The sequence below is a fragment of the Vanellus vanellus genome (assembly GCF_965231255.1).
Source record: "Vanellus vanellus genome assembly, chromosome: Z".
Lineage (NCBI taxonomy): Eukaryota > Metazoa > Chordata > Aves > Charadriiformes > Charadriidae > Vanellus > Vanellus vanellus.
The window spans coordinates 86,149,052-86,173,098 of record NC_138908.1 but is presented as its reverse complement, the minus strand read 5'-3'; the positions used below and the strand labels follow the sequence as shown (position 1 = coordinate 86,173,098).

General features: G+C 40.7%; 1 protein-coding gene across 3 annotated transcripts in view; it reads left to right on the top strand.

Annotated features, from left to right (window-relative positions):
• The first annotated feature begins 1,873 nt into the window (after window positions 1-1,873).
• Window positions 1,874-24,047, top strand: part of DYM (dymeclin) — a 244,951-nt gene continuing 222,777 nt past the window's right edge. For all 3 annotated transcript variants that reach the window (XM_082497723.1, XM_082497722.1, XM_082497724.1), the window contains exons 1-4: window positions 1,874-2,046; window positions 13,248-13,300; window positions 13,957-14,050; window positions 16,042-16,175. In XM_082497723.1, the coding sequence (XP_082353849.1) occupies window positions 1,907-2,046; window positions 13,248-13,300; window positions 13,957-14,050; window positions 16,042-16,175 (421 nt within the window). In that variant the 5' untranslated portion in view covers window positions 1,874-1,906. The remainder of the gene's footprint in view (window positions 2,047-13,247; window positions 13,301-13,956; window positions 14,051-16,041; window positions 16,176-24,047) is intronic.

Below are 24,047 nucleotides of genomic sequence, written 5' to 3'. Positions count from 1 at the left end.
CTGGCACAAACTTCCATTTTCACTCTTAGACCACTTATAAATTTCTCTTCCTGCAGGTAGTCCCCGTGAGAAAAAATAGCTTCTGCAAATGCTGTAGACAGAGTCTTTGGAGCCTTTTGTGAAATAAGACATATAGAGGTTATGAGGTTATTGTGTATCTCTCCCCTTTGGTCAGATGTGAAGGGAGGTGGTAGAAAACCAAGCTGACTCGTAAAAACAGAGCTCCCTGGGTGCGTGGTGGCAGAGCTCCAGTGGTGGAGTTTTTACAAGAGCAGATAGACAGTGTCAGTGTAAAGATTCATCTCGCTGAATTCGGTCTTCTAGAGCAGCTAGTAGTGATGGTGGAGGGTGGACTAGTAGAATGGGGGGAAAGGAGTGTGGAGTGGTATTTTCACAGCCTATAGTGTCCCCTTTAAACAAAATTTAGAAAACAATAAACATTTTCTTCATTTCTTTTGTAGGATCTCACCTTTTAAAGACCTCTTTATTACTTAATAGTATCCTGTATTCTACCAGAGCTCTGTCTGTGCTGGCATTTTGTTTCTGAGATATTTGGGTACTGTACATCTAAATCTCAATAAAATCTCAACTAAATCTCAAAAAAAATCAACTGAATCTCAAATATAAGTTCTTCAGACAGCCTTTGTGATGTCTACAAATATTGTGGCTTTTTTGTTGCATCTCTTAATTTCTTTTTAGTAAGTTTTCCTTGGTTTTATTTATTCTTTGTTAATAATTACCTGCTACTAGAATGGTCTTTTCTGGAAGTACCTGCTTCTGCAAAGATGATGAGTGAGAATTCTGGAAACAGATCCTATATCCTTGTTGAGACCAAGGGAAGAGTTGCTACAGAGTAGTAGCTTGCATCTTCTAATAGAACTGTCCCTGTTCTTATGTCTTGCGCCAGCTTAGGGGTGAGTATTTAGGTTACACAGTAATACATTGCACAAAGCTTTTATCTTGATGTGGGCACTTTTTTTTTTTTTTTAATATACGCTTTTAAAGCTATTAGTCACAGTTATTTCCTCTCAAAAGATGGAAGATTATTGAAGCTGACGTCCTGGAAAGATGTCAGATGCTTAGGAGCATCCCTGGCACATAGTTAATAGCATCGTGGTGGGTTTTTTCTTTAATTAAATTGTTTATAAAGGTGAGAAATGCTGATAAGCAGCGTGGAGTACTGAAATCTTCTAATTTTTTGTACAGATCAAGTACAATACAGCTAGTAATGAAAAGAGGATGTGGAGTGTGTCTCTATTGACTTCTGTGGTGTTATTTCAAAGAGCAGATTATTTTACGAAGATGGGGAGGTACCTTGCCTTGCTTGATGCAGGTTATCTGTGCAGCACTGATAACCGCTGGGTGTACTCTGGCAGGGTAGGGGCTTTCAAGGTGTGCATCATTGATGGCACTCAGGAATTAGCTGACGATAAAAGTAATTTGCCTGGCTATCTGTACATGTTCAGTTGGAAAACATATTTTTGAATAGCTTGTCAACTTAACACCTCTGTTTAAATTGTGAATTCCCCGTGGTTTTCCCCACTGGTGGCAGCGGTGATATTGATACAACTGTGACACTGTGTTCTTGCCGAGTGTAATTTGTGAAAATCCAAGTGAGATGATGATGGAAGTGTATACACAGTAACATTTAACTTCCTTGGATGAAGATGTTACTGTCTTAAGTTTGTTGAAAGAAGATCTTTTTAATGCCTTCCCATGCGCCTGTTTTCTACATTTCAGTAATTGTTTAAGGTAGTGAAGTAAAGCTTTACTGATAGCTAATTTAGGGTCTGCATGTTCCTTATTTGTACAAAAGACTTTAAATGTTTCTCTCTTCTTTTTTCTTTTTTTTTTTTTTTTCCGTGAAGAAATTAAAATCTAGAAAGAGATTTGCCACATAAAGAAGATGGGAGCAAATAGCAGCAGCATCAGTGAGCTTCCAGAAAATGAGTACTTGAAAAAATTATCAGGAGCAGAGCCCATCTCCGAGAACGACCCATTCTGGAATCAGCTGCTGTCCTTTAGCTTTACCACTCCAACAAACAGGTAAGAGGGTGCTTGTTGAAGAATTAAACTTTGATACGATATTTATAAAAGTGACAAATCTGAAAGCAAATGAGTGGTTATGTTAATTATTCCTGGTTTAGGTAGCAGAGGAATAAATGCCTATGTAAAATGGACCGTTGTTTCTAATTTTGGAAGCTCTTTCCACCACCTCTTCCATTCCTGTGGGTTCCTGTCTTCATAATCGCTGTAATCGATACTCATTTTCCTGGTAGCTGGGAAAGATCAGAAGTAGGGTTTGTAGTGTTGGGGGGAGATTTCCTTTATTTCTTTTGGTTTGGGGTTTTTATCGTTGCTGTTGTTGTTTTGGGGTGCTTTCTTTTTTACTTCTTTTGAGAAAGCCTCTGTTGTTTCTGGAGTTGCTGAAGACTCCCAATGCATAATGTTTCCTCTCAACTTCCAGTAAATTGTACATCTTCCATAACTTAATTGTAGGTTAACTGTTGATTTTCTTAGTCTGGATGGCTTTTTCCCCCTGCTATTTTACATTTTAAAAAGAAGCTTGGCATATTGTCTCAAAAAAAAAAAAATAATTCAAGTTTTGCATGTCTTTTGCATGTCTAAAATTCAAGTTTTGCATGTCTTTTCACTCTAGAAGGTGGTGTAGATATAAACAGGATTAATATTTTTGCAAGGATCCATAGCACATCTCAGAAACATAGATATAATAGATACTGTTAACCCAAGTCCGTTGCAAAATTCATTCGCTTGTGTATCGATTAGCAGTCTTATAAGAAAAATTTGGTATTACTTAATACTCTTAAGCTGTTCTTACAGTTTACAGTGTGACCTGGTACTTTTCTGTCAGATTAATGTCTTATTGCCCCCTTTATTACTAGCAGCGTTTCCTTGTGAAGGATCTCGCTTTTTCATAAAGAGTCATAACGGACTATATCTAACCACTTGTGTAACAGGTTTAAATAGGCCACAATGTGTTACTGCTAAAATTGGGAACACTTTTAATTTTTAACAAATTGGAAACATGTTTGAGAGCTGGTCCGGCCAATTTTATTGGCATATTTTTATTTTTTTTGTGTTGAAACAGAGCTCCTGTCAAAATGAATGGCAGTCAAAGGTCATTGGTTCCTTTTTTTTCAGAAGGTGAAAAACCAGTGCAGATTTGACTACTCTGAGCTTTCGAACCTTGAATATAAATTAGTGATGGAATGAAGAGTGGAACACGATTTGTAGTGAGATATAGTTTACCTGTTACATGACTTATCTCTGTGCTGTGTCTTATGTACAGTAGCTTCTGAAAGGCAGAGACACGTTTATTTTCATAACAGTTAGGAGCAGATCTGGTAGATACTGTCTGATACTAGACTGCCAGTGAGTAAGTGACAGGTCACACAACTGGGAGGAAAAATGGTTAATGTAAAAAAAACAAAAACAAAAAACAACCCAAAACCTGGGAGGCATTTACTAGGTGTTATTTTTCTATAGAGTGAAGAGGAAGAAGGATTTTGGCTTCATATAACGGTGAGAGTTGGAAGGGACCTTAAAGATTCTCCATGGAGAGAATAGCCAGAGGGCAGCAAGAAGATATGGTGTTATGAAGGGTTGTAAAGCTCATAAGGAGCGGTACATAATTGGCAGTGGATGAGGGAGCAGTAGTTTTTTCTCTAAGATGCAAGAATTACTTACAGCCTACTATGGACTAACAAGATGGACAATATTCTAAGAAGTCATATAATACTGCCTTGTTTGTGTTCTTTTTTTTTTTAGGGGGAAATAGTTATATGTAAAACCCCAGCAGTTTCTTTCAGCTGTTCTACTGCTCCTCCCTCCACCAACCAAAGGAAAGGATTTTTTTCCTAGCTTGCTTTGCAGCTTTTTTGTGCCTTTTTCATAGTCAGATCCAGTGCAGAGTAAGTTTGCTTAAAAAAACCCCAACAAACAACCAAACAGAACCCCCCCCAAACAAGAAACATAATTAAAAAAACCAACCAAAGAAAAAACCTGATCCAAAAAAGCAGGTTGAAAGTTTAATTAGTTGAACACCAGATGGTGCTCTTGCCTGGCAGCTAGAAGAGAGATATTTTTAGTGGCATCTTTTGTGCAGCTTAATAATTGGAAGGAAACAGAAATTTCCCATTAAGTTGCATCTACCTGAGAGAACCATTTGACAAATGATGTCAGACGATGTTGGCTGCACGGCACCCTCAGCCATTGTCTAAATCGGATAACCTTGCCTGCAGAAACCGAACAATAGAGGTCAATGTTCATTTCTGAGATTGAAAGCTTGCGAAATATCAAGTTAACTCTGTTTTGTTTTAATGAGGCTTGAGCATAGGTCTTACTTTTGAGAGGAGCAAGATGCCATTTTTTGACTGTTGGGGAAAGGAGCCAGTTTTCACCTGTCAAACAGGACACAATTTAAAGTTGTCTTCTCTTTTCAAATTATACTTTTTCCAATTGTGTGTTGCAAAATTAGTGTTTGTAGTAGGTGATTGCTAGCAAGTGTTATTGGGAGCCGTATAAGCGCTGCGTGTTGTTTCCATGGAGGTAATTGGTGATACTTCAGAGTAAAAAATCTATCTTACTTCCTTGAATTTTTGCAAAGATGGGATTGATATGATCCCCAGGGAGAAAAGGGATATATTCTCTGCATGCTGCCTTAGATGTACTTCTGTTCTACGTACTGTTGGGAGAGAGAAGAAAAACTTGAAAAGAGTAGTAGGAGAACGTGTGGTAGTAGGAAAAGCAAATGAACAACAAAAAACCCACCCAAAACCCAGTGGGAGGTGGTGGGGCTGGGGTAGATTGCTCTGTGATGGACTCCTGACAGACTCACCTTGTTGAAATTCACCCTGAAATTTGAATCTATGTGTATAAATACAGTTTGTGGGGTGTTTAACGCTTTTCGGTGTATGTTTTCTCTCTGGTGAGGAATATGTGAATAGCACTTTGCTTTACAGAAGCTGTTCCGAATTAGTCCAGGTGCTGCTGATCGCAGCTGCTGAAGGAAGATCTTTTGGGCTGCCAAAGTGGGTTGGATCTTCTGAGGGACAGTAGTCTTTTAGTCCCCAAAATCTGAAGCCCAGGGCCTTGGTTTACGAGTTGGTGAATTACTTACTGGCTTCCTGCTCTGAGAAAGATGAAGGTGTGATACCGTATCTGGTCTTTTCATGGCACCGCTTTCTTTGCTCTGCTGTCTGTCTTCATTTTCTTATGCTTCGCTGTTCTTGGCGCTTTGTACGGTTTTCTTTCTTTGTCGTTGTTTTGCTTTTCTGCCGTTCCCTTTCAGTTTGGTTGATCTCTTCCTCTCTTCATCCATTTCTCATCTTCCTGGTTCTCTCTTTTTGCTTTCTGTCCCCACCCCTACCTGATTGTATATGTTAATCTCTCTTTGTGTGGTTCTGTGTATAGTTCTTTAGCAATGCTCTTTTACTCAGCCGTGTCATCTTTATTGGGTTTATTTTTTCAGTCCAGTTAATTTTTACATCTCTTCTTGCGAAGAACACAAGGTAGTTTGCAGGGAGGAATAAAGTTTGCCAGATACCAGTGCTGCTGACTCTGAAGTCGCTGTGTTTCTGTCAGCAGCACTGATGCCAGACGCTCTTGCCCTTTCACTATCCCTTCTAGTGTTTATTTGGGTCTGCTGTGGGTTTAATCAGGAACTAATCAGTCTGAAAAACAACACAGCAAAAAAGTATTTATTTTTTTCAGCCAAGGTAATTCCCTAGTGTGATTCATAGCATGGCACCGCAAAACAATTCTGCCCCAATGAGGGATTGATTTTATGGGGGGGACACAGCAGACTGTTTGACTGAAAGTTGGGATTGCTCAAACCTGCTGTGCCACCCAAAAATGAACGTGAAAGCGTGTGGTCAAAGCAGAGCTGGCTGCTGGGAGTGTAATATTCTGCTTTTCCGGGCTGTTTGCTCTTCCTTTCATAACATTGATTTTCATAATAGTTAAGCAAGTATTAAGAGAGAATTTTGAGTGGGAGTAATTCTGGTCTGTGCATTCACAAACCCTGATTATGAATCAGCCATCAGTACCCAGAAAAGAGCTGCTGGTGAATCCCCGCTCACTGTCCATCACTCCCCCCGTGTGAGCGATAGTAACAGCCAGAGCAAGTCTCGGGTATTTGGCAGGTAAAGCCACTGGGGCCTTACACAATTTAGGAGTGGTAGGAGATAATTAATATATGTGTAAAAAAGGAAAAGCTACCAGCAATTTCGTTTTGGGTTGCCTCGTGCTTTTCGCTGTGAAAGGTGTGCTGTGATCTCCTCTTCCATAAAGCAGGTCGTGGGTGCTGAGCAGTTAAAATCCCTGTGGGCTACAGAAGTGTCTGCTGAGAAATTTCTGGTTTCGGCCGTTAGGAAGTACTTGGTGGTCTAAATTCACACGTATTCTTTTTTTTTTCTTCACAAATCCATATTTGTTGCACAGAATGGACTCATGGGAGCTGAATTAAAATCACATAAAACCTCTTAAATCTGCCACTTCCTGCATTTCAAGTGGCTGACCTATCAATCTGAGTACTTTTTGGATATTGGAAAAATAAAATACAGCTTTTCTGGATGACTTTTCGAGTTGTTGTTATGACCAAGAGCTGTGAGGTTTACTTTGGAGTCTTAGCTCTTGGTTCAGGCAGACCTCTGTGTTTGTCTGGCTCTCCTAGGAGTTGCTACCAATAATTCAACCTCCTCCTTCGCGGTGGTATTACAATTCTTTCCTGATGGAAAACGTAAAACAGAGTTAACTAACACAGAACTTGCTGAAAATCATGTGCTTAATATTTACTGTTCTGCTTTGTTCCTTCCCCGGAGTTTTTAACGAGTCGCTGATTCAAGAATAGTGTGCGTGAGCCTTTAATGGAAAGACATAAAAATGTGCAACTTTTTTATGTTGCCTTAATATGGTACATTTTTAAATTGGTACAATAAATTATATGCAGCTTTTTATTCTTTGACGTCTTTCCTCCAACTAGTCCATTAAAGTCAGCATTCCCACAGTATGAATTTACTGAATGGGCTGATTCTCCTGTTTTGTATTTGGTGGCAAAGAAAAAAGCTTTACTTGGGGAGGGGGAACTTGTCAGGAAAGCTGCTCCCTTTTTTTTATTTCTCCCCCTTTTTTAGAGGGGGCAGTTGTCTGCTGTGGTGTTTCGGCCTTATTCTTATCATAATAATGGTAGATGTCATGGTATGGGTTTGTTTATAATTACAGTTTGTATGCAGAATACTTTCTCTTGCCATGTTGAGATGTTTTAACAGTAGTGACTGCTGCTTTGAAACCTCTCGTATTGTGATGCCTTTAAAATAAAAGCAGATAAAACCATGTTCTTCAAAGATGACTGCTGTCAGGAATTAACTCTTTTATTAATTACAGTTTTGCAGAAGTCTATGGGAGTGATTGTTAGTACATTTAAAATAAGGCAACTGAATTCGACCACTCCACTGATTATTTCCTTCTTTTTTCTTTTTCATCTTCTTTTTGGAACTAATGTTTTTTTACAATATATGCCAGAATAGCTCAGCACAGAATCCGGCTCTCTTGTAGTAGGAAGCCAGAAATAAAAATCTGCAGTCAATGAAAACTATGAAATCTTTTTGAGCAGTAGACTCCTTAATGTACCACTCTTCCCCACCTCTACTGAAAAGACGCTTTCTTACAGAAAACTAACTCGCCAATGAAGAAACTCCTTGTACTATGGTCAGTAACTACAAATACAAAGTGATTAAATCCCAACAAAATAAAAAAACCCCAAACTTGACATAAGACCTTTTATGAAATGATAGAAGAGCACTTTGAGCAAAACAAAACAGATTTTGTATTGTCTGAATACCATTTCACTATTATCGCCTATACATATGATAGATAACTCAACATTTTTGCTCCTGTGAAATATAGAGTCAATTTTGGCTTGTGTTAGTGTTCCTGCATGTTTGTGTGGGCACATATGCATCGAATTCCCGCTTTTATGTGATAGTACAGGTTTGAAGGATTGAACCTCTCTACCAGGAAAAAGAGGTGACCTCTGGTATTAGAGGGGCAGTACTTGAGCTTGCAAGTTTAAATTTGATTTTGATTTCTTCTTCCCCCTTCTTAGTACAGAGTCCTTATTATGTGACATAGGCATAGCGGTTGTGCTGTCCTCTTTCCTACAGAGGGGGATTACCCTTGATTGCTCTTTACCTCTGCTGCTGCTTTATGATACCTGGTGTCCCACAGATGCTTCCTGTGTATAGATGGGTTTGTAGTGACAATTTGTATGCAAAATAGTCTTACTGCTTGCTGTATTGAGCTGTTATAAGACAATAATCACTGCCACTGTAAAACCTCTCCTGTTTTGATGCCTTTAAAACAAAACAAGATAAAACCATTTCTTTAAAGAAGAGCGTGCTGTCAGGAAGCAAATTTCACAATTACTATGAATTATAGTTTTGCTGAAGTCTGTGGACCTACCATCTATGTAAAAAAAAAAAAAAAAAAAAAAAGGGGGGGGGGGCAAATAAAATAATTTCTTGCTTCTATAAAGGACTTTGAAAATCATAGAATGCCAGGTTGGAAGGGACATTAAGGATCATCTGGTCCAACCTGGGACCAGAAAATGCTGGCCACCAGATCACAGGATGAGGCAGGAATTCCTGTGAAGCCTGACTTTTTTTCCTAGTGTGTGTGGGAAACAATCCTACACCTCACACATTTGCTTGGATCTAAATGAGTCAGTCAAATCTGTGTAGTTAAGTGTACTTCCCTTTGGATCCTTAGTGTTTCCCCCAGTGCTCGCAACCCGTTTGAAATCCCCACGCCAGGCTTCTGCTCGTGCCTCAGAAAATTGTAGAGCTGATAAATATGATTGGGATGTGTACTACTTTCCCAAAACTAAATGATTTAGGTCAGGTAGTGCCGGTTGAAATACATGATTACATGTACAGACTCACCCAGGTCACTGTGATCATTATATTAAAGATCTGTGGCCTGAAGCTGGTGTTTGGAAGATGTTCACACACCCAGCGCAACAAAGTGGTGTCTCCTCCATGGTAGGGCTTGCTGGATGTTACTGGGGTGCCTGGGTTTCTCCTGGTGATGCTCAGCAGTGCCATCAGGCAGTAGGAAGGGTTTGTTTACCTTGCTGCTTGGTTATTGCTAGAAAGTGATAATCTTTTTCTTGTTGAGAATGTGCTGACGATTCTCACAGACAAGGGGATATTTTACTCCTCCATCCCTCATGAATCTCTCTTCTATTTTTACGTGTTCTAGAAAATACTGTCTTTCAGAAGCTTCTTTTCAGCTCTGAAAAAGTGTAATTTTTATTTTCCCAGCTCTGGGTAGATAAAATTGCAGAGTGGAAAATGCGTGGGATGTTTTCCTTTTTTTTTCTGAAAGGTTGTTTTCTCCTGGATCCTCCCATAGGCACTTCATTACAATTAAGTGTAATATGTTGAAGGGGATCAACTGAAATGCATTTTGGGCTTTCTTTGTCCCAAATAGCGAGCTCCTAAAATATCTATATACATGTATGCGTATACACATACGTTTGGCAACAAGGCAGTCCGTATTCCTGGGGTGAAGGTTTTTGGGGAGAATTGGAACTTCTATTGGGTGAAGGTTTTTGGGGAGAATTGGAACTTCTATTTGGGATCAGCACAGTGAAGCAGCTTCACTCTCAGTGCTTGCTCTTGTTGTTAGTGCTGAAAAATAGTTTGAATGCTACCAGTGCTGCTCTGTGGATGAATGAAAGGATGGATGTTTTAGCGTTAGGTTTCCATTCTTATATTAATTTATTAACCAAATGTCATCTCCACAGGGATTATAGAGCGAAGTCAGTACCATAGCTGGTTGTAGCATTTCTTTTGTGCCACCTTATGGATCTTAGCTCTGGCATTTTCTGTCTTAAGTGTTAATGTGATGTATCTCCTGTCTTCACGACGCGCAAAAAAATATGCAGACAGGTTTTTCCATGTCTCCCGCGTCCCTTTCCTGCAATGCGAAGGAAAGAAAGCCACTGCTACGCTTTGCCCCAGGTATGTGGGAATGGGCTGCTATTTATGTAGCTACCCCCCCACCATACTATCTCCATGAATCCATCCTTGGGAATGTAGCAGTAGTGTTACTTCTGTGCAGTGTAAGAACTCTGTGGGTATGTGTTGAGACAGTGTTCTGCTGTAGTTCCTTCTCACTAGCTGCTTCTGTTACGTGAACTGAAATTTTGCAGATATTGTTGCCGAGTCTTGAAGATGGCAAAGTTCAATTCTGCGTTCTTGTTGTATGAGTAAGGGGGAGTGGGATGTAGTTAATTTTTAAGTATTAAATTTAATTTTGGTAGGAAAAAGAATGACTCGAGTGGTAAAGGCTTTGCTGAAGATCTGAAGGTCCTGCTTGGTTTGCTTCATCCTTGGACGTTGTAAAAATTAGGCAACTCTGCAGAATTTGTTTGAGGACTTTTTGTGTTTTTTAGTAACTCAAAGGGAAGAAAAAACAGACTGTAAGAATGCTGTACTTTAAAACATAACTGCTTAGAAAATAGGGGAGAAATGAACCATAATTAAAAGCTGAATGTCTACATGTTCAAATCCTGGAGCAATTACAGTAATCGCTCAGGCTGTATTATGCAAGTCCCCAGCATCTTTGGATAGTGGGAGGTGGGTCATGTTGTGTGGGATTGCAATTATTCAGTACCTAAGAACTCTTTAGTCAGTCGGTGTCCAATATAATATTCACCCTGCCTGTCAGCTCGCAGGAAGGAATACATCCTGATGACAAGCAGCCAGCTGGACAAATTTAGAACTGTGTTGTTTTTTTTTTTTTTTTTTTTTTTTTAAAAAAAGGTGCAAAAAGTCCTTGTTTCATATAGACCTAGAAAACTGTGTTGTCTGTAGTTGTTGGAGGGGTCTTGTAGCTTTATACCATTTGTTTTTAATTACTCTGCATGTTTCCAGCGCTGAAACAAGACCACCTTTGAGACTAAGTCTAATGTTTTTAAAGTATACATGGAAGTGTAAGTTTGTTCGTTCTGAAACTTATGTTGCAAAGCAATTTATAAGGGAGGAAAGGTTGCTGATATTTGATATCAAAAAAGGCCAATCTGCCCAATCTAAAGTTGTCTTAGGATATCCAGCTGTTGGTGAAGAGCTGTCTCTGCTGACAGCTTTCTACACAGTAAGTTATTCTGATATACAGGAAAAATTGCAGGCATCTTAAATTTTAATTTGTCTGATGTTTCTATCTTGAAGCATTTCCTATTGAAAAGTTTTGAAATAATTCTTTTGGCTGCTGTTTCTACCACTATCCTTACCTCCCCTTCTGGTGCTCAGGAGTTTGGGCACAGCTCAGACAAACTCAACAGCTTCCAAAGGCATGGCTCCACACGGGTTTTCAGCAGCGGAGCTGGTTTAGGGGCTTCCCACACAGCACCACAGTTAATCTTGTGTTGATGCAACAGTTCTTAGGACTGTGCTGCAAACTGGATTACCATCTAGATTTAAAAACAGAAAGAAGGGGGACTGTTTCCCCCACCACTACCTTTTAGAATGTCGCTGGCAGAGCTGCAGGTAGTTGTCAAGATGGAGTTGAGCAGATGGAACAGAGAGTGCATGCGGTACCATGCCATTTTTGTCTTCAGATGCTTTTATATAAATCAGGTTACTCATCAGAAAATTTAATGCTTAGGAAGCAACAGTGACTTTGGCAATCTAATTATGGAAGTATTAAGTTTTGTAATATTTTTATAGAAGAGGACTGCTTGAACGGAGGCCATATCACTGACTTCTGTAGGTTTAGTTACTATTCAGGTTTCATTGTACTGCTATTTTCCCATTTATTCTGAGGATGGTGATTTTCATACCTTTAATTACAAGGATGTAGCTGTATGAGCGCTGAAATTGTTCAGCCTTTGTAACATACCATGTTATACCTGCAAGCCTTGAACTGTTGGGGTTTTTTTGACTGACTTTTGTTTTGGGGAACTTCAGAAGGGCTGCCTTTCGTGTAGGTGAGACTATATGTTAATTGAGCCTGTATAGAGGCTGTACAACCTTCTCCGATATCCTGAGCAGTAGGGTCTGTAGCCTTTGAACAAAGGGTAATGGTTTTAAAATGAAAGAGGGTAGATTCAGACTAGATATAAGGAAGAAATTTTTTATGATGAGGGTGGTGAAGACACTGGAACAGGTTGCCCTTTAGGTGTTAATATTGGGACACCTTCATATTTCATAGTGCGGCATCTGATTATTATTTGTCCGTGTCCCCCCCCCTTAAGGAAACATGTACTTCCCATCTATTCTTCTGTTTTGTTTTCAAGGATCAGTTACTCTGCTGGTAGGTTTGTAGTGATAGAAGTATATAAATGTCTATGTGTTTGACGCAGGTGATATTTACTTTCAGTGGTTGTTGGCAGGTTCTGCTTTAGTGCTTTATTGTTCTTTTCAGCTGATGGTTTTCGTTGAGGCATACCAACAGGTATGAAGTTATAAAAAAAATTGGTGTATCTGATGTGATTGTTGCGTTAATATAATAACATCAGTTAAAGGAAAGTGGTCCTTAGCTAGAGGTTAAATGTCAGGTTGAGGATTCTTTAATTTATGCTTTTTAAAAAGATCTTATTTCATGTGATAGTTCCTGTAAAAAATCAAATTCTTTCTGTAGGCTGCTGTTCTATGTATATTTTCAGTGGCATCAAGCTAAGAATGGCAGCATTGGACCATTAAAGGTTGGACCAGATGATCCCTGAGGTCCCTTCCAACCTGGTGTGCTATAGTTCTGTGATTGAAGCCACAAAGGTAGTAGTAACACAAATGATGTAGTGACATAATTTCATTTGACAAACAATTTGCTTTTGAATATTAGTTTCCTGGTTTATTGTCACTGTACTTCAAATGCATGTTGTACTGCCTGGTACTAGGATGACTGAGCACTGGAATGAGTTGCTGAGGGAGGTTGTGGAGTCTTGTCCTTGGAGATATTCAAAAGCCACCCGGACATGGTCCTGGGTGACTGACTGTATGTGGCCCTGCTTGAACAGGGAGATTGGACAAGATGACCTTCAGAGGTCCTTTCTCACCTCAACCACTCTGTGCGTCTCTGATATCTGCGTAAACCAGCTGATGGATTGGTAAAATTTTTCTATGAAGCACTTAATTTTACTATTGTTTCGTAATGAATTTTCAATTCGAGTACAGGAACCTAATTGCTTGTGTAACCATTTCTATTTTCTTTCCTCCCTGCCCTAGTGCTGACTTAAAGCTCTTGGAAGAAGCCACAATCTCAGTCTGCAAGTCTTTAGGTGAGAAATGGTGACATCTTAACTTTTTTCCATGTGGTGTATCAAAAAAAAAAAAAAGAAACGGCATCCATGTGTTTAGAATATGAACTCTTAATTGTAGGTGTTCCACTAGTAGGATTAAAGTAGTGTAAAGAGTGTGTTTATATATATCCCAAACTTTTATGAACTTCCATCGTTAACTGTTATGTAGAACTTGAAATGACTGAAAGGTTTAAAACAAATAACTCCATCCGTACTACCTCTTTTTTTCCTCTGCCCTCAAAGCTGATCATTAAGGTTAAAGAACTAATCAGAGGATGAAAGGGGGGGTAATATAGATGTTATCGATGTTTCAAGAAAGTAAAAGCTAGTTGTGAAAATCTGCCTAGTTTTCTGACAGAAGACAATTGTGCTGTAACAAGTCTTGAAAAGGAAGCAGTATGAGCTCTGCATTTGGGACATTTTAAATCTGGGATGAAAAGTACGTTTAGAGAACAATTATGGAGTAGTAAAGCATATACTGGAGAATCTTAAAAGAAAAACAGCAGCTGTACAGAAGAACAGGCATGTAGAAATAGTTAAGACATTGAAATTTGGTTTCATTCTCTATATTGTTTGAACTAAATAGTGTCGAGTTATGCATGCTATATAATCATATCTTATTTTTCCTCATGTAGTTGAGAAGAATCCTCGAACAGGAAACCTTGGGTCGTTGATTAAAGTCTTTCTTTCTAGAACCAAAGAGTTAAAAATTTCAGCAGAATGTCAAAAGTAAGTACCTGGAAAAAAGCTGTGTGTGTGCCATTTCACTTCTAAAATGTTGCTTTTGCCACTAGCTCTTGATTTTTTTTTTTTTACTTTGCTAGTTAACATGATCACAGACCAAAACTTAAAATTATCTGTAATTGTTGTTTGAAACAGAACAAGTATCTAGTACTTGTCAAAACACAGAAGATTAAGTGTAATAGGTAAATAGGTTGCTGGGGAAAAAGAAGTCTGTATATTCATCCTCTGTGTGTTACAGAAACATGTTTGTGTACAAGTGGTGTAACTTCTGGTTCCTACTGGTTTAGAGCTGTGTAAACATCACCTGACCTTTTTAGCTAAATCTTAATGTATGGACCGGTATTTTTTCTTGGAAATATTTGAAATTGGCTTGGATTTGAACACAGACTTCTATATAGAGACATTGCTTTCAAATCATGCACCTGCCATTGGTTTTGCTTGCCCCTTTCAGCTGTAGGAAAGAACTCCAAGAGGTTACGTGTGCAGCACGTGTATAGTTTTTCCAGGAAACTTTCTGTAATTGTTCCCCCACACCCATAGTCAAATGTCCAGCTCTCATCAGATCTGGGCCTTCAGAAAGGAAGACTTTCTTTTTAATGCCTCCTTGCTCCCAGGACTGCCCTTAACCTTTTGGCTTGTATCTGGATAAGTTATTCCTGCCTGGATAGCTCCTGCTGCTTCAATCAAAAAATACCTTGAAAATACAGCTTCAAGCAAGAGCTTGACTATGCTGCTGTATGGGATTCCCAGCAGTTGCTTATTGGGACTCAAGAAGACATAACAAAGCTATATTCCCCTTGCATTCAGAAAGCTTCGAAAATATCTGTATTTTGCATAGAAGAATCTTGCTACCTTATGTTCCTGAAGTCTGTAAATGCTTACGGTCATCTGAAGGCTGCTTGACCAGGAAAAGCGCTAAAGTTCAGGCATCCAGAGTAGCTTTAGGAAGCTGTAGGAAAAACTCAAATGTCTGGGTGGTTTGAGTCCATAGTATCTAGAAGCCTTTAGAAGTATTCTGAGCCATCTGGTGAGCTGTTGCAAGAGTGGTACGTCTGGCAACTGTGGTGTTTTAACGATACAAACATAGCTAGGAATAAGATGGTCTTCTGCTGTATTGGTGGATGAGAAACTCAACATGAGCCAGCAATGCGCAATCACAGCCCAGAAAGCCACCCGCATCCTGGGCTGCATCCCCAGCAGCGTGGCCAGCAGGGTGAAGGAGGGGATTCTGTCCCTCTGCTCTGGGGAGACCCCACCTGGAATATTGTGTCCAGCTCTGGAGCACCCAACATAGGACATGGACCTGTTGGAGTGGGACCAGAGGAGGCCACAAAGATGCTCCAAGGGCTGGAGGCCCTTCACTGTGAGGACAGGCTGAGAGATTTGGGGGTGTTCAGCCTGGAGAAGAGAAGGCTCTGGGGAGACCTTATAGCAGCTTTCCATTAGAGGGCCTACAAGAAGGCTGGAGAAGGACTTTTTACAAGGGCATGTAGTGATCGGACAAGGGGGAATGACTTCAAACTGGAAGAAGGGAGATTTAGATGAGATATTGGGAATAAATTTTTCACTTTGAGGGTGGTGAGGCACTGGCGCAGGTTGCCCAGAGCAGCTGTGGCTACCCCATCCCTGGAGGTGTTCAAGGCCAGGTTGGACGGGGCTTGGAGCAACCTGGGCTGGTGGGAGGTGTCCCTGCCCATGGCAGGGTGGTCCGAACTGGCTGATATTTAAGGTCCCTTCCAACCTAAACCATTCTATAATTCTCTTGGGGGAAGCAAAAAATACTACTTTTAAATAGGTTTCCAGTTTGTTTACGGTAGTATCAACGGAAGATTCCCTGCTTAATCACTTTGGCTTTTCCTTCCTTCAACTGTAGGAACCCCTTTGTCTACTCTGGTGTATTTTTTTTCTTGTGGTTTTTGATGCATGGTCGCAGGTTAAGCATTACTGATTCTTGTTTGTTTCTGCTTCTTTTCTAGCCACCTCTTTATTTGGCAAGCTCACAATGCACTGTTTATTATTTGCTGTTTGTTGAAAGCGTTCATCAGTCAAATGTCAGAAGAGGAGCTGCAACTTCATTTTACTTATGAGGAGAAAGCACCAGGCTCATACGGTAGGTGTACACTAGCGCTAGTGAAACAAATAGCCCCTAAGAAACTGAAAAGTTCTGATGTTTGTAGATGTGGGAGTTAGGGATGTGGTTTAGTGGGGAACTTGGTAATGTTCGGCTAATGGTTGGACTTGGTGATCTTTAAACCTAAATTAATCTATGATTCTTTGCTTTGTTAAGACTGATAATCCCAAACTTTTGCTTTAAAACTACAAATGAAGTACCAGTGAGGTTACATACAACATATTTACTATTCAGGACAAAAACCTGAGAGATTGAAAGTATGTTGTCAGTAGTAAAACTGACTGACTTCCTTTGGGGTTGTCCTAACCACGGCCTAAACCACGACAGGGGTCTGAAGTAATTTGGTGTAAACATCTTACATGTCAAAGAGAACACCTTCAAAATGTAATGAGAGCTTTTAATAACATATTTACTGTTTTAATAACATATTTACTGTTAACATAATTAAACATTTATTAACAAGCTGCTAGCATGTTACAGGTAGTTACAGCAAAATAGACCTCTTGTAGAGCAGGGTTTAAGTTGTTTGGTTTATTTTTTTTTTTTTTTTAAGATTTGTCTTAAATTTAACACTGTCATTTATTTACAAACTTAATTTGGCATTTTTTTAAACAGTTGATCAGAAGTGATGTTGTAGACCTACCTTCGCTTTAGTCATTTTCATGCAGTTTGAAAGGTGGTAACGGTCCTCTTCAGAAGAAGAGAATTGAATTGGGGTGAAGCTGACCACATAGTGCTGTAGGAATGGTGATGTTGCAGTTATTTAGTGTTTCTTTTCATGTATGTTTCATAAACTGACAGCAGCCAGGGAGTGGAATTAATGCAATTTTGGGGAATCTAGTGAGGGAAGATCACAGTACTATGCTTAGAACTGATCTGTTGAAAAGGCAACTGCTAAAATTTAATTAGTGGGTGGTAGTTTATACAAGAGTACAGGAAAAGTCAAAAGAATTTAGCCAAATTTTTCAAAAATAAATGCATCTCTAGGAAGTGGAGCACGTATTACACAAGATGAAAGATGGCAGGGGAAGATGCTCAAATAATCTCCCTCTTCTCGTCCTGCTTATCAGGTCCTTCTTTTTGAATGTGACTAATGTGAATGTGTTCAAAATCAATTTGATTACAGCAAAAAGGAAGTCGTAAAGCTGCCTGCCACAAATCTCTGTGTAGTGCCACATCAAGATGCTCTTGCAGAACACGTGATGGATAACGCTGGCCCTTGATTTCCTTTGCTTTGTTGTAAAGCTGCTGTTGAGTTTGTAATCGCCTCTTGTTTATTGCATAAAGCCAAAAATGGTCTGGCAAAAAGGACTGGTATCAGAATGCGAATCCAGCGCGAGCGGGTTAGGGAAGAACAACCCAAAGTATCTGAACGCGGACTTCCCTCAACAGTCAGTCTGGTGAGGACACGCGTTGAGAATGCCTGATAGCTGCTTGCTCATTGAATAGTGAAACCTGTTCATTAAAATCTGTTTAAGTCCTTGGTGCCTGCCGTTGCTCTGGGAAATCAGACTTCTGGTCTGGTTCAAATACTACTTCCTCCGGACTCGGGCACTGGTGAGGCCCCGTCTTGAGTGCTGTGCTCAGTTTTGGGCCTCTTACAACAGGAAAGCCATTGAGGTGCTGGAGTGTGTCCAGAGAAGGGCAGTGGAGCTGGTGAGGGGTCTGGAGCACATGTCTGATGAGGAGCGGCTGAGGGACCTGTGGGTGTTCAGGCTGGAGAAAAGGAGGCTGAGGGGAGACCTTCTTATTCTCTCCAACTATTTGAAAGGAGGGTGTAGCCAGGTGGGGGTCGGACTCTTCTCACAAGTAACAAGAGGACATGGCCTCAAGTTGCACCAGGGGAGGTTTAGGATGGATGTTAGGAAAAATTTATTCAACAAAAAGGTTATCAAGCATTGGATCAGGCTGCTGAGGGAAGTGCTGGAGTCGTCATCCCTGGAGGCGTTTAAAAGATGGGCAGATGTGGTGCTGAGGGACATGGTTTAGTGGTGGACTTGGCAGTGTTAGGTTGATGGTTGGACTCGATCTTAAAAGTCCCTTCCAACCCAGACAATTCTATGTTGAAATGGTTTAATGTATTTAAACTGTGATGAGTAATCTCCAAGAATGAAGTCAGCTGACGGATGTGTTAGAGAGTAACACCTGCTTGTAATAAGCTATCACTGCAGATTGCCGATGGGTTTGTACTTGGGATAAAAAAATTGCCCACCTTTTGCTTCAGTGGTTTAGTGTAGCACAGTAGAATGGACGGAAACGCTGAGACGTTTTGTTAGCTTGAACCCCTGCGATCTTTATTCCTTGCACTGGGAGTTCCTCGCAGCGTGGTGTGAAAAGTGATTCTTGTCACTGGGGTAGATCCATGTTTATACCATGTCTAGTAGCACTCAACTGTAATTCACAGTGACGTTTATTAGCGATAATTCTGTGCATATTGATGGCAAATGTAGTTAGCAATTATCTTTGAGCAGATTGTTCGCTGGATGTTCTTGATTAGGAAGGTAATTGTGTGTGGTCTGCTGGTGAGAGCAGGGGATGGAGGCAGGAAATGAGCTGCTGCTCCTCCTCCTCCTCGGCTCTCCCCGCTCAGCCGGGGCTCCAGTCCACTGCTGCTTTCAACTCAGGTCTCCACTCGGAGATGGCTTTTATAACCTTCTTCAAGGTGTTGAGGTTCATAATGTGCTGCCTTTACATAGCCATCGTTTGTTTTGCTCCTAACAAATATTCACATAGGATTTTTAAAATATATAGAGAGTATAATAAGAAAGTGAATGCCTCCTGTAGCTTTTATACTTAGTTATAGGAAAAGTGTAGCATAATTAACAGACTGTAGTAACATGCTGTTGTGTTGGGGCGTAATTAAGTGAGCAGAAAAAGATGACATGTTTTTTTTTTGTATTTTCATCATTAAGTGTAGCTTTCTTGAATATTTCTTTTATTTTTTGGAAAGTAGAGCATGCCTTGCTCTTGTGAAGTTTACACAGATTTATTAGTACTTTTACTAAGGTTTTGCATACTTAACACCATCTTTGGTGACCATGCTTTTAAAAAATTTTGTTCTTAGTTGTCCTTGCTGTCTTTTCGTTGCCCAGAGCTTGATATTATTTTACTGTTTTTCAATATCGAGCATGATGAAACAAACCTTGTACAATACATCATTATATTAATGATATAATGTAATTAAAATATCTATATAGGTGGATAAAGGCCTTAATATGGTATCTGAATTCTGAAGTATTGTTTGCGTATTTTCATAATAAATAGCTGGTGAGTAGTTACTGTAAAGAACAGTACAACCAACAACACAACCTCTCTCTCCTATGATCTGTTTATGCCTTGTTCAGTTTAAAGGGTAACCGTTCTTTTCAGGATCATCTTAAATCACTGCGTGGAGGTGTTTGTTTCCCTATTTAAACTATAAGCATCACTTTTTTTTTTTTTTTTCCTTCTAGTGGGAGAATATATCCCAGTACCGTGTTCTGAGTTTAAATATAGCACCTGGGGACTCAGTGTGCATAACTGGTGCCAGCACTTTGGGCTGCTCACGCTGCGGTTGGTCAGAGCATCAGGGCCGCTGTGCCATATTCACTGTCAGGCAGAAACTTATAGTGTATGACAGTAATGATGTATGGAAAATATCCTTATCACTGGCTACTCAGCAATTTGTCTTGTATCTTAATAGGTTATGCATAGCATAGCTGCTATTGTTTGGTTAGCATTTTTATAACTGGCTTATCTGGAAAAATTCTCCTCCCAGATTTTGCAGTTCATGCGCTTTCCCTCTTTCTGAATGTCCCATTTGCTCTTTTCCCTGCGAGACTGTGCTTTAAGCGCAGAAGCAAGCTGTGCAGTTGTGCTTTGGACAGGCTGGAGAGGTGAGTCTCTGCAAACCTCGTGAAGTTCAATAAGGCCAAGTGTAAGGTCCTGCAGGAGGGCTGGGAAAATCCTATGCACAAATCCAGGCTGGGTGGGGAATGGACAGAAAGCAACCCGGAGGAGAAGGACGTGGGGGTGTTGGTGGATAAGAAACTCAACATGAGCCGGCAATGTGCCGGCAATGTGAACCATATCCTGGGCTGGATCCCCAGCAGTATGGCCAGCAGGGCGAGGGAGGGGATTCTGCCCCTCTGCTGCACTCTGGGGAGACCCCACCTGGAATATTGTGTCCAGCTCTAGAACTCTCAACATCAGAAAGACATAGACCGGTTGGAGTGGGTCCAGAGGAGGCCACAAAGATGCTCCGAGGGCTGGAGCCCCTCTGCTGTGAGGACAGGCTGGGAGAGTTGGGGGTGTTCAGCCTGGAGAAGAGGAGGCTCTGGGGAGACCTTATAGCAGCTTTCCAGAATCTGAAGGGGGCCTACAAGAAAGATGGGGAGGGACTTTTTTCAAGGGCATGTAGTGATAGGATGAGGGGGAATGGCTTCAAACTAGAAGAAGGGAGATTCAGGTAAGATACGAGGAAGAAATTCTTTCCTGTGAGGATGGTGAGCCCCTGGCGCAGGTTGCCCAGAGCAGCTGTGGCTGCCCCATCCCTGGAGGTGTTCAAGGCCAGGTTGGACGGGGCTTTGGGCAACCTGGTCTGGTGGGAGGTGTCCCTGCCCATGGCAGGGTGGTTGGAATTGGATGATCTTCGAGGTCCCTTCCAACCTAAGCCATTCTATGATTCTATAATATCACATGCTGGAGGGGAGGGATGCCATCCAGAGGGACCTGGAGAGGTGGGCCCAAGCCAACCTCATGCAGTTCAACCAGGCCAAGTGTAAGGTTCTACAGCTGGGTTGGGGCAATCCCAAGCACAAACCCAGGCTGGGTGGGGAAGGGCTGGAGAGCAGCCCTGAGGAGAAGGCCCTGGGGGTGCTGATTGATGAGAAGCTCAACATGAGCCGGCAGTGTGCGATCGCAGCCCAGAAGGCCAACCGTATCCTGGGCTGCATCAGAAGAAGTGTGGCCAGCAGGTCAAAGGAGGTGATTCTGCCCCTCTACTCCACTCTCGTCAGACCCCACCTGGAGTACTGCCTCCAGCTCTGGAGTCCCCAACATAAGAAGGACATGGACCTGCTGGAGCATGTCCAGAGGAGAGCCACGAGGATGATCCGAGGGCTGGAGCACCTCTCCTGTGAGGAGAGGCTGAGAGAGTTGGGGCTGTTCAGCCTGGAGAAGAGAAGGCTCCGGGGAGATCTTATTGCGGCCTTCCAGTCCCTAAAGGGGGTCTACAGGAGAGCTGGGGAAGGACTTTTTACTAGGGCACGTAGTGATAGGACAAGGGGGAATGGCTTTAAACTGGAAGAGGGCAGGTTTAGATTAAACATTAGGAAGAAGTTTTTCACTTTGAGGGTGGTGAGGTACTGGCACAGGTTGCCCAGAGAGGTTGTTGAGGCCCCATCCCTGGAGGTGTTGAAGGCCAGGCTGGACGTGGCCTTGGGCAACCTGGTCTAGTGGGAGGTGTCCCTGCCTATGGCAGGGGGGTTGGAACTCAACGATCTTCAAGGTCCTTTCCAACTCTAAACCATTCTATGAATATGTGATTATTGCGGTTTTTCATTTTGCAAAGTGTCAGGATGTTGTAGCCTAACATTATAAAGTTGTAATGAATAAATCGCACAGGATCGAGTCCCTGCTACAGCACTGTTGTTTGGTTTCCTTCAAGAATAGTCAGACTATTAGAAGACGTTTGTTCCTTTTGACAGTTTTCAGATGGTTGTTTAGCCCAGGAAGTTCAACCTTTGCCTCTTCATCTGTAATTGGGAATTTGCGTACAACTTCGGAGGATATTGCACAGTTCTGATGGTAGGAAAATCCTTTTCGAAACTTAAACCATATGCTTTAAGATTCAGCTAAAAATTCCTAATATTGATAAATCCTAAACTTGGCATATGCTGATCTGAAGCTGGAGTTAATCTTGCTAACACAGATCATTCACCTTTTGGTGAGGCTTCCACTGTCTGTATCCCATAATTTCTGCACGGTCTTTAACTGTATTATTCAGAGGTGTGAGAGATGGGCATATGCTGCGTATTATATTCTAAATCAAACCATCAGTTCATTTGACCTATTCCCTGACTCTATTTGGTCTATTATCACAAATAAGAGGACATAGAGGAGGGAATAAATAACAGTACATTTACTGCAGCCCTTAAACGATTTAATGAGTGCTCAGCTATCATATAAAGGAAATAAGGGATGGCAATTAGTTTATGTGCTTAGTATTAACGCTATTAAGGGAAAGTTGGGAGCATTTGAGAGTCCTCAGAGCTGAAGATGAAACCACAAAACCCAAAGAAGCTTTAAGCCTGCTGGTTGTGTGATGAACTGAATGAATGAGGTTTTAGGTAGTCTTTTACAATTAATGAATTATTTCATCACTGGTGTCCAGGTTCTATCCTATCTGTAGGAGCAACAGGGCAGAAAAAGAAGTCATATATAAGGTGTTGCTATGCCTGTATATTTTATTAATATTGGGTTAATAAAACAGCAGCTCAGACCAGGTCGTGGCAACATAGTAGTTAGGTTCTTGAGAAGAAAGACTTACTGTCTGTGTTAGATGCTGTATCCTGGCCAAGGATGGAGCTGGGCTGGTTTTACTAGAAGTGGAGTCTCCTGGATAAGCCATTAAATATTACTAAGTATTATTTTTTAATGTAAAATTAAACCCCAAAACCTGAAAAAAAAAAAACAACCCAAAAAAAACCCCCCCAAAACAAAACTCCTTCAAAAAAACCCATAATGCGAGTAATCCACATGTTTGAGGACTTAAATGTGGCTGATGAATAATTGTGCTTCAGCATATCTGGACATTTTAAAAACGGTGTTTGCAGTTCCTTGTGTAGTGGGACTGAGTTTTGAAGATGCACCTCTCTCTGCGATTCTGCTCTAATCTTATCTGCACAGATTTACCCTTTACTTATTTTTCCCCGAGGCTTTACACGTGTCTTTGATCCAACTTATGTGATCTATTAATGTGAATGAGCATTGTGTGTATTGTCTCTATCCTGCTATTGAGAAAGGCATTGTTTATGAAAACACATAGTGTTCCGTGTTTATAGCTCTCTCTCACGTTATAGATTTGGCATGCGTCCGCCTCATTGTCTTGACAAGACAAGAATTAAACAAGAATGCCTGCGCCCCAATGGGGAAAAGGATACATTAATTATTGTAGCTGAATGACATTGATTACAGCAATTAAGCTTTTTTTTTTTTTTTTTTTTAAGAAAAATAGCTTGAGAACAGAGCAGGAAAGACTAACATCTTCCATTCTACGTGATTGTGCTCACCTAATATTTTCTTGCTTTATTTGGAATATAGTGTGTGGGGGGGGAAAAGCCCTCTTTTATATTCAGGTAACATTATTCTCTCTTCAAATGATTTGTGTATATAGCATGGTGGAAGAAATTTATATTCTTAAAGTGCACTCGCTTTACTGTTTTTTCATCCTTGTTCTTCTCTCCTCCTCCCTTTCCTCAATCGTCAAGAGAAAAATGAGGTACCTTTTGGGTAATTGCTCAATAAGCGTCTTCTAGATTCAAAAAACTTTAGGAAACTGTCACGTTCAAGTTACTTGAGAATATGTTATCTGGGCTTCGTTATTGGCAGTAGTTTCTGTCTAAGGTTAAATACTCCGAACAGTGCTTCGTTTTTACTAACAGGAGCTGCATTGTGTTACTCATGGGGGATTCTATATAAAGGAAACCATGTTTCCGTGATAAAAAACTGATTTCCTTTAGAATGTGCAGTTCACTAGGTGACAATTTTTAATGTGTTTTTAATAAACCGATTGTGGAAAGAAATAATTTTGCTTTATTGTGAATATTCCCTTTGGGGTGCTTCTTAAAATTGAGTTCTGGATTTAAGAAC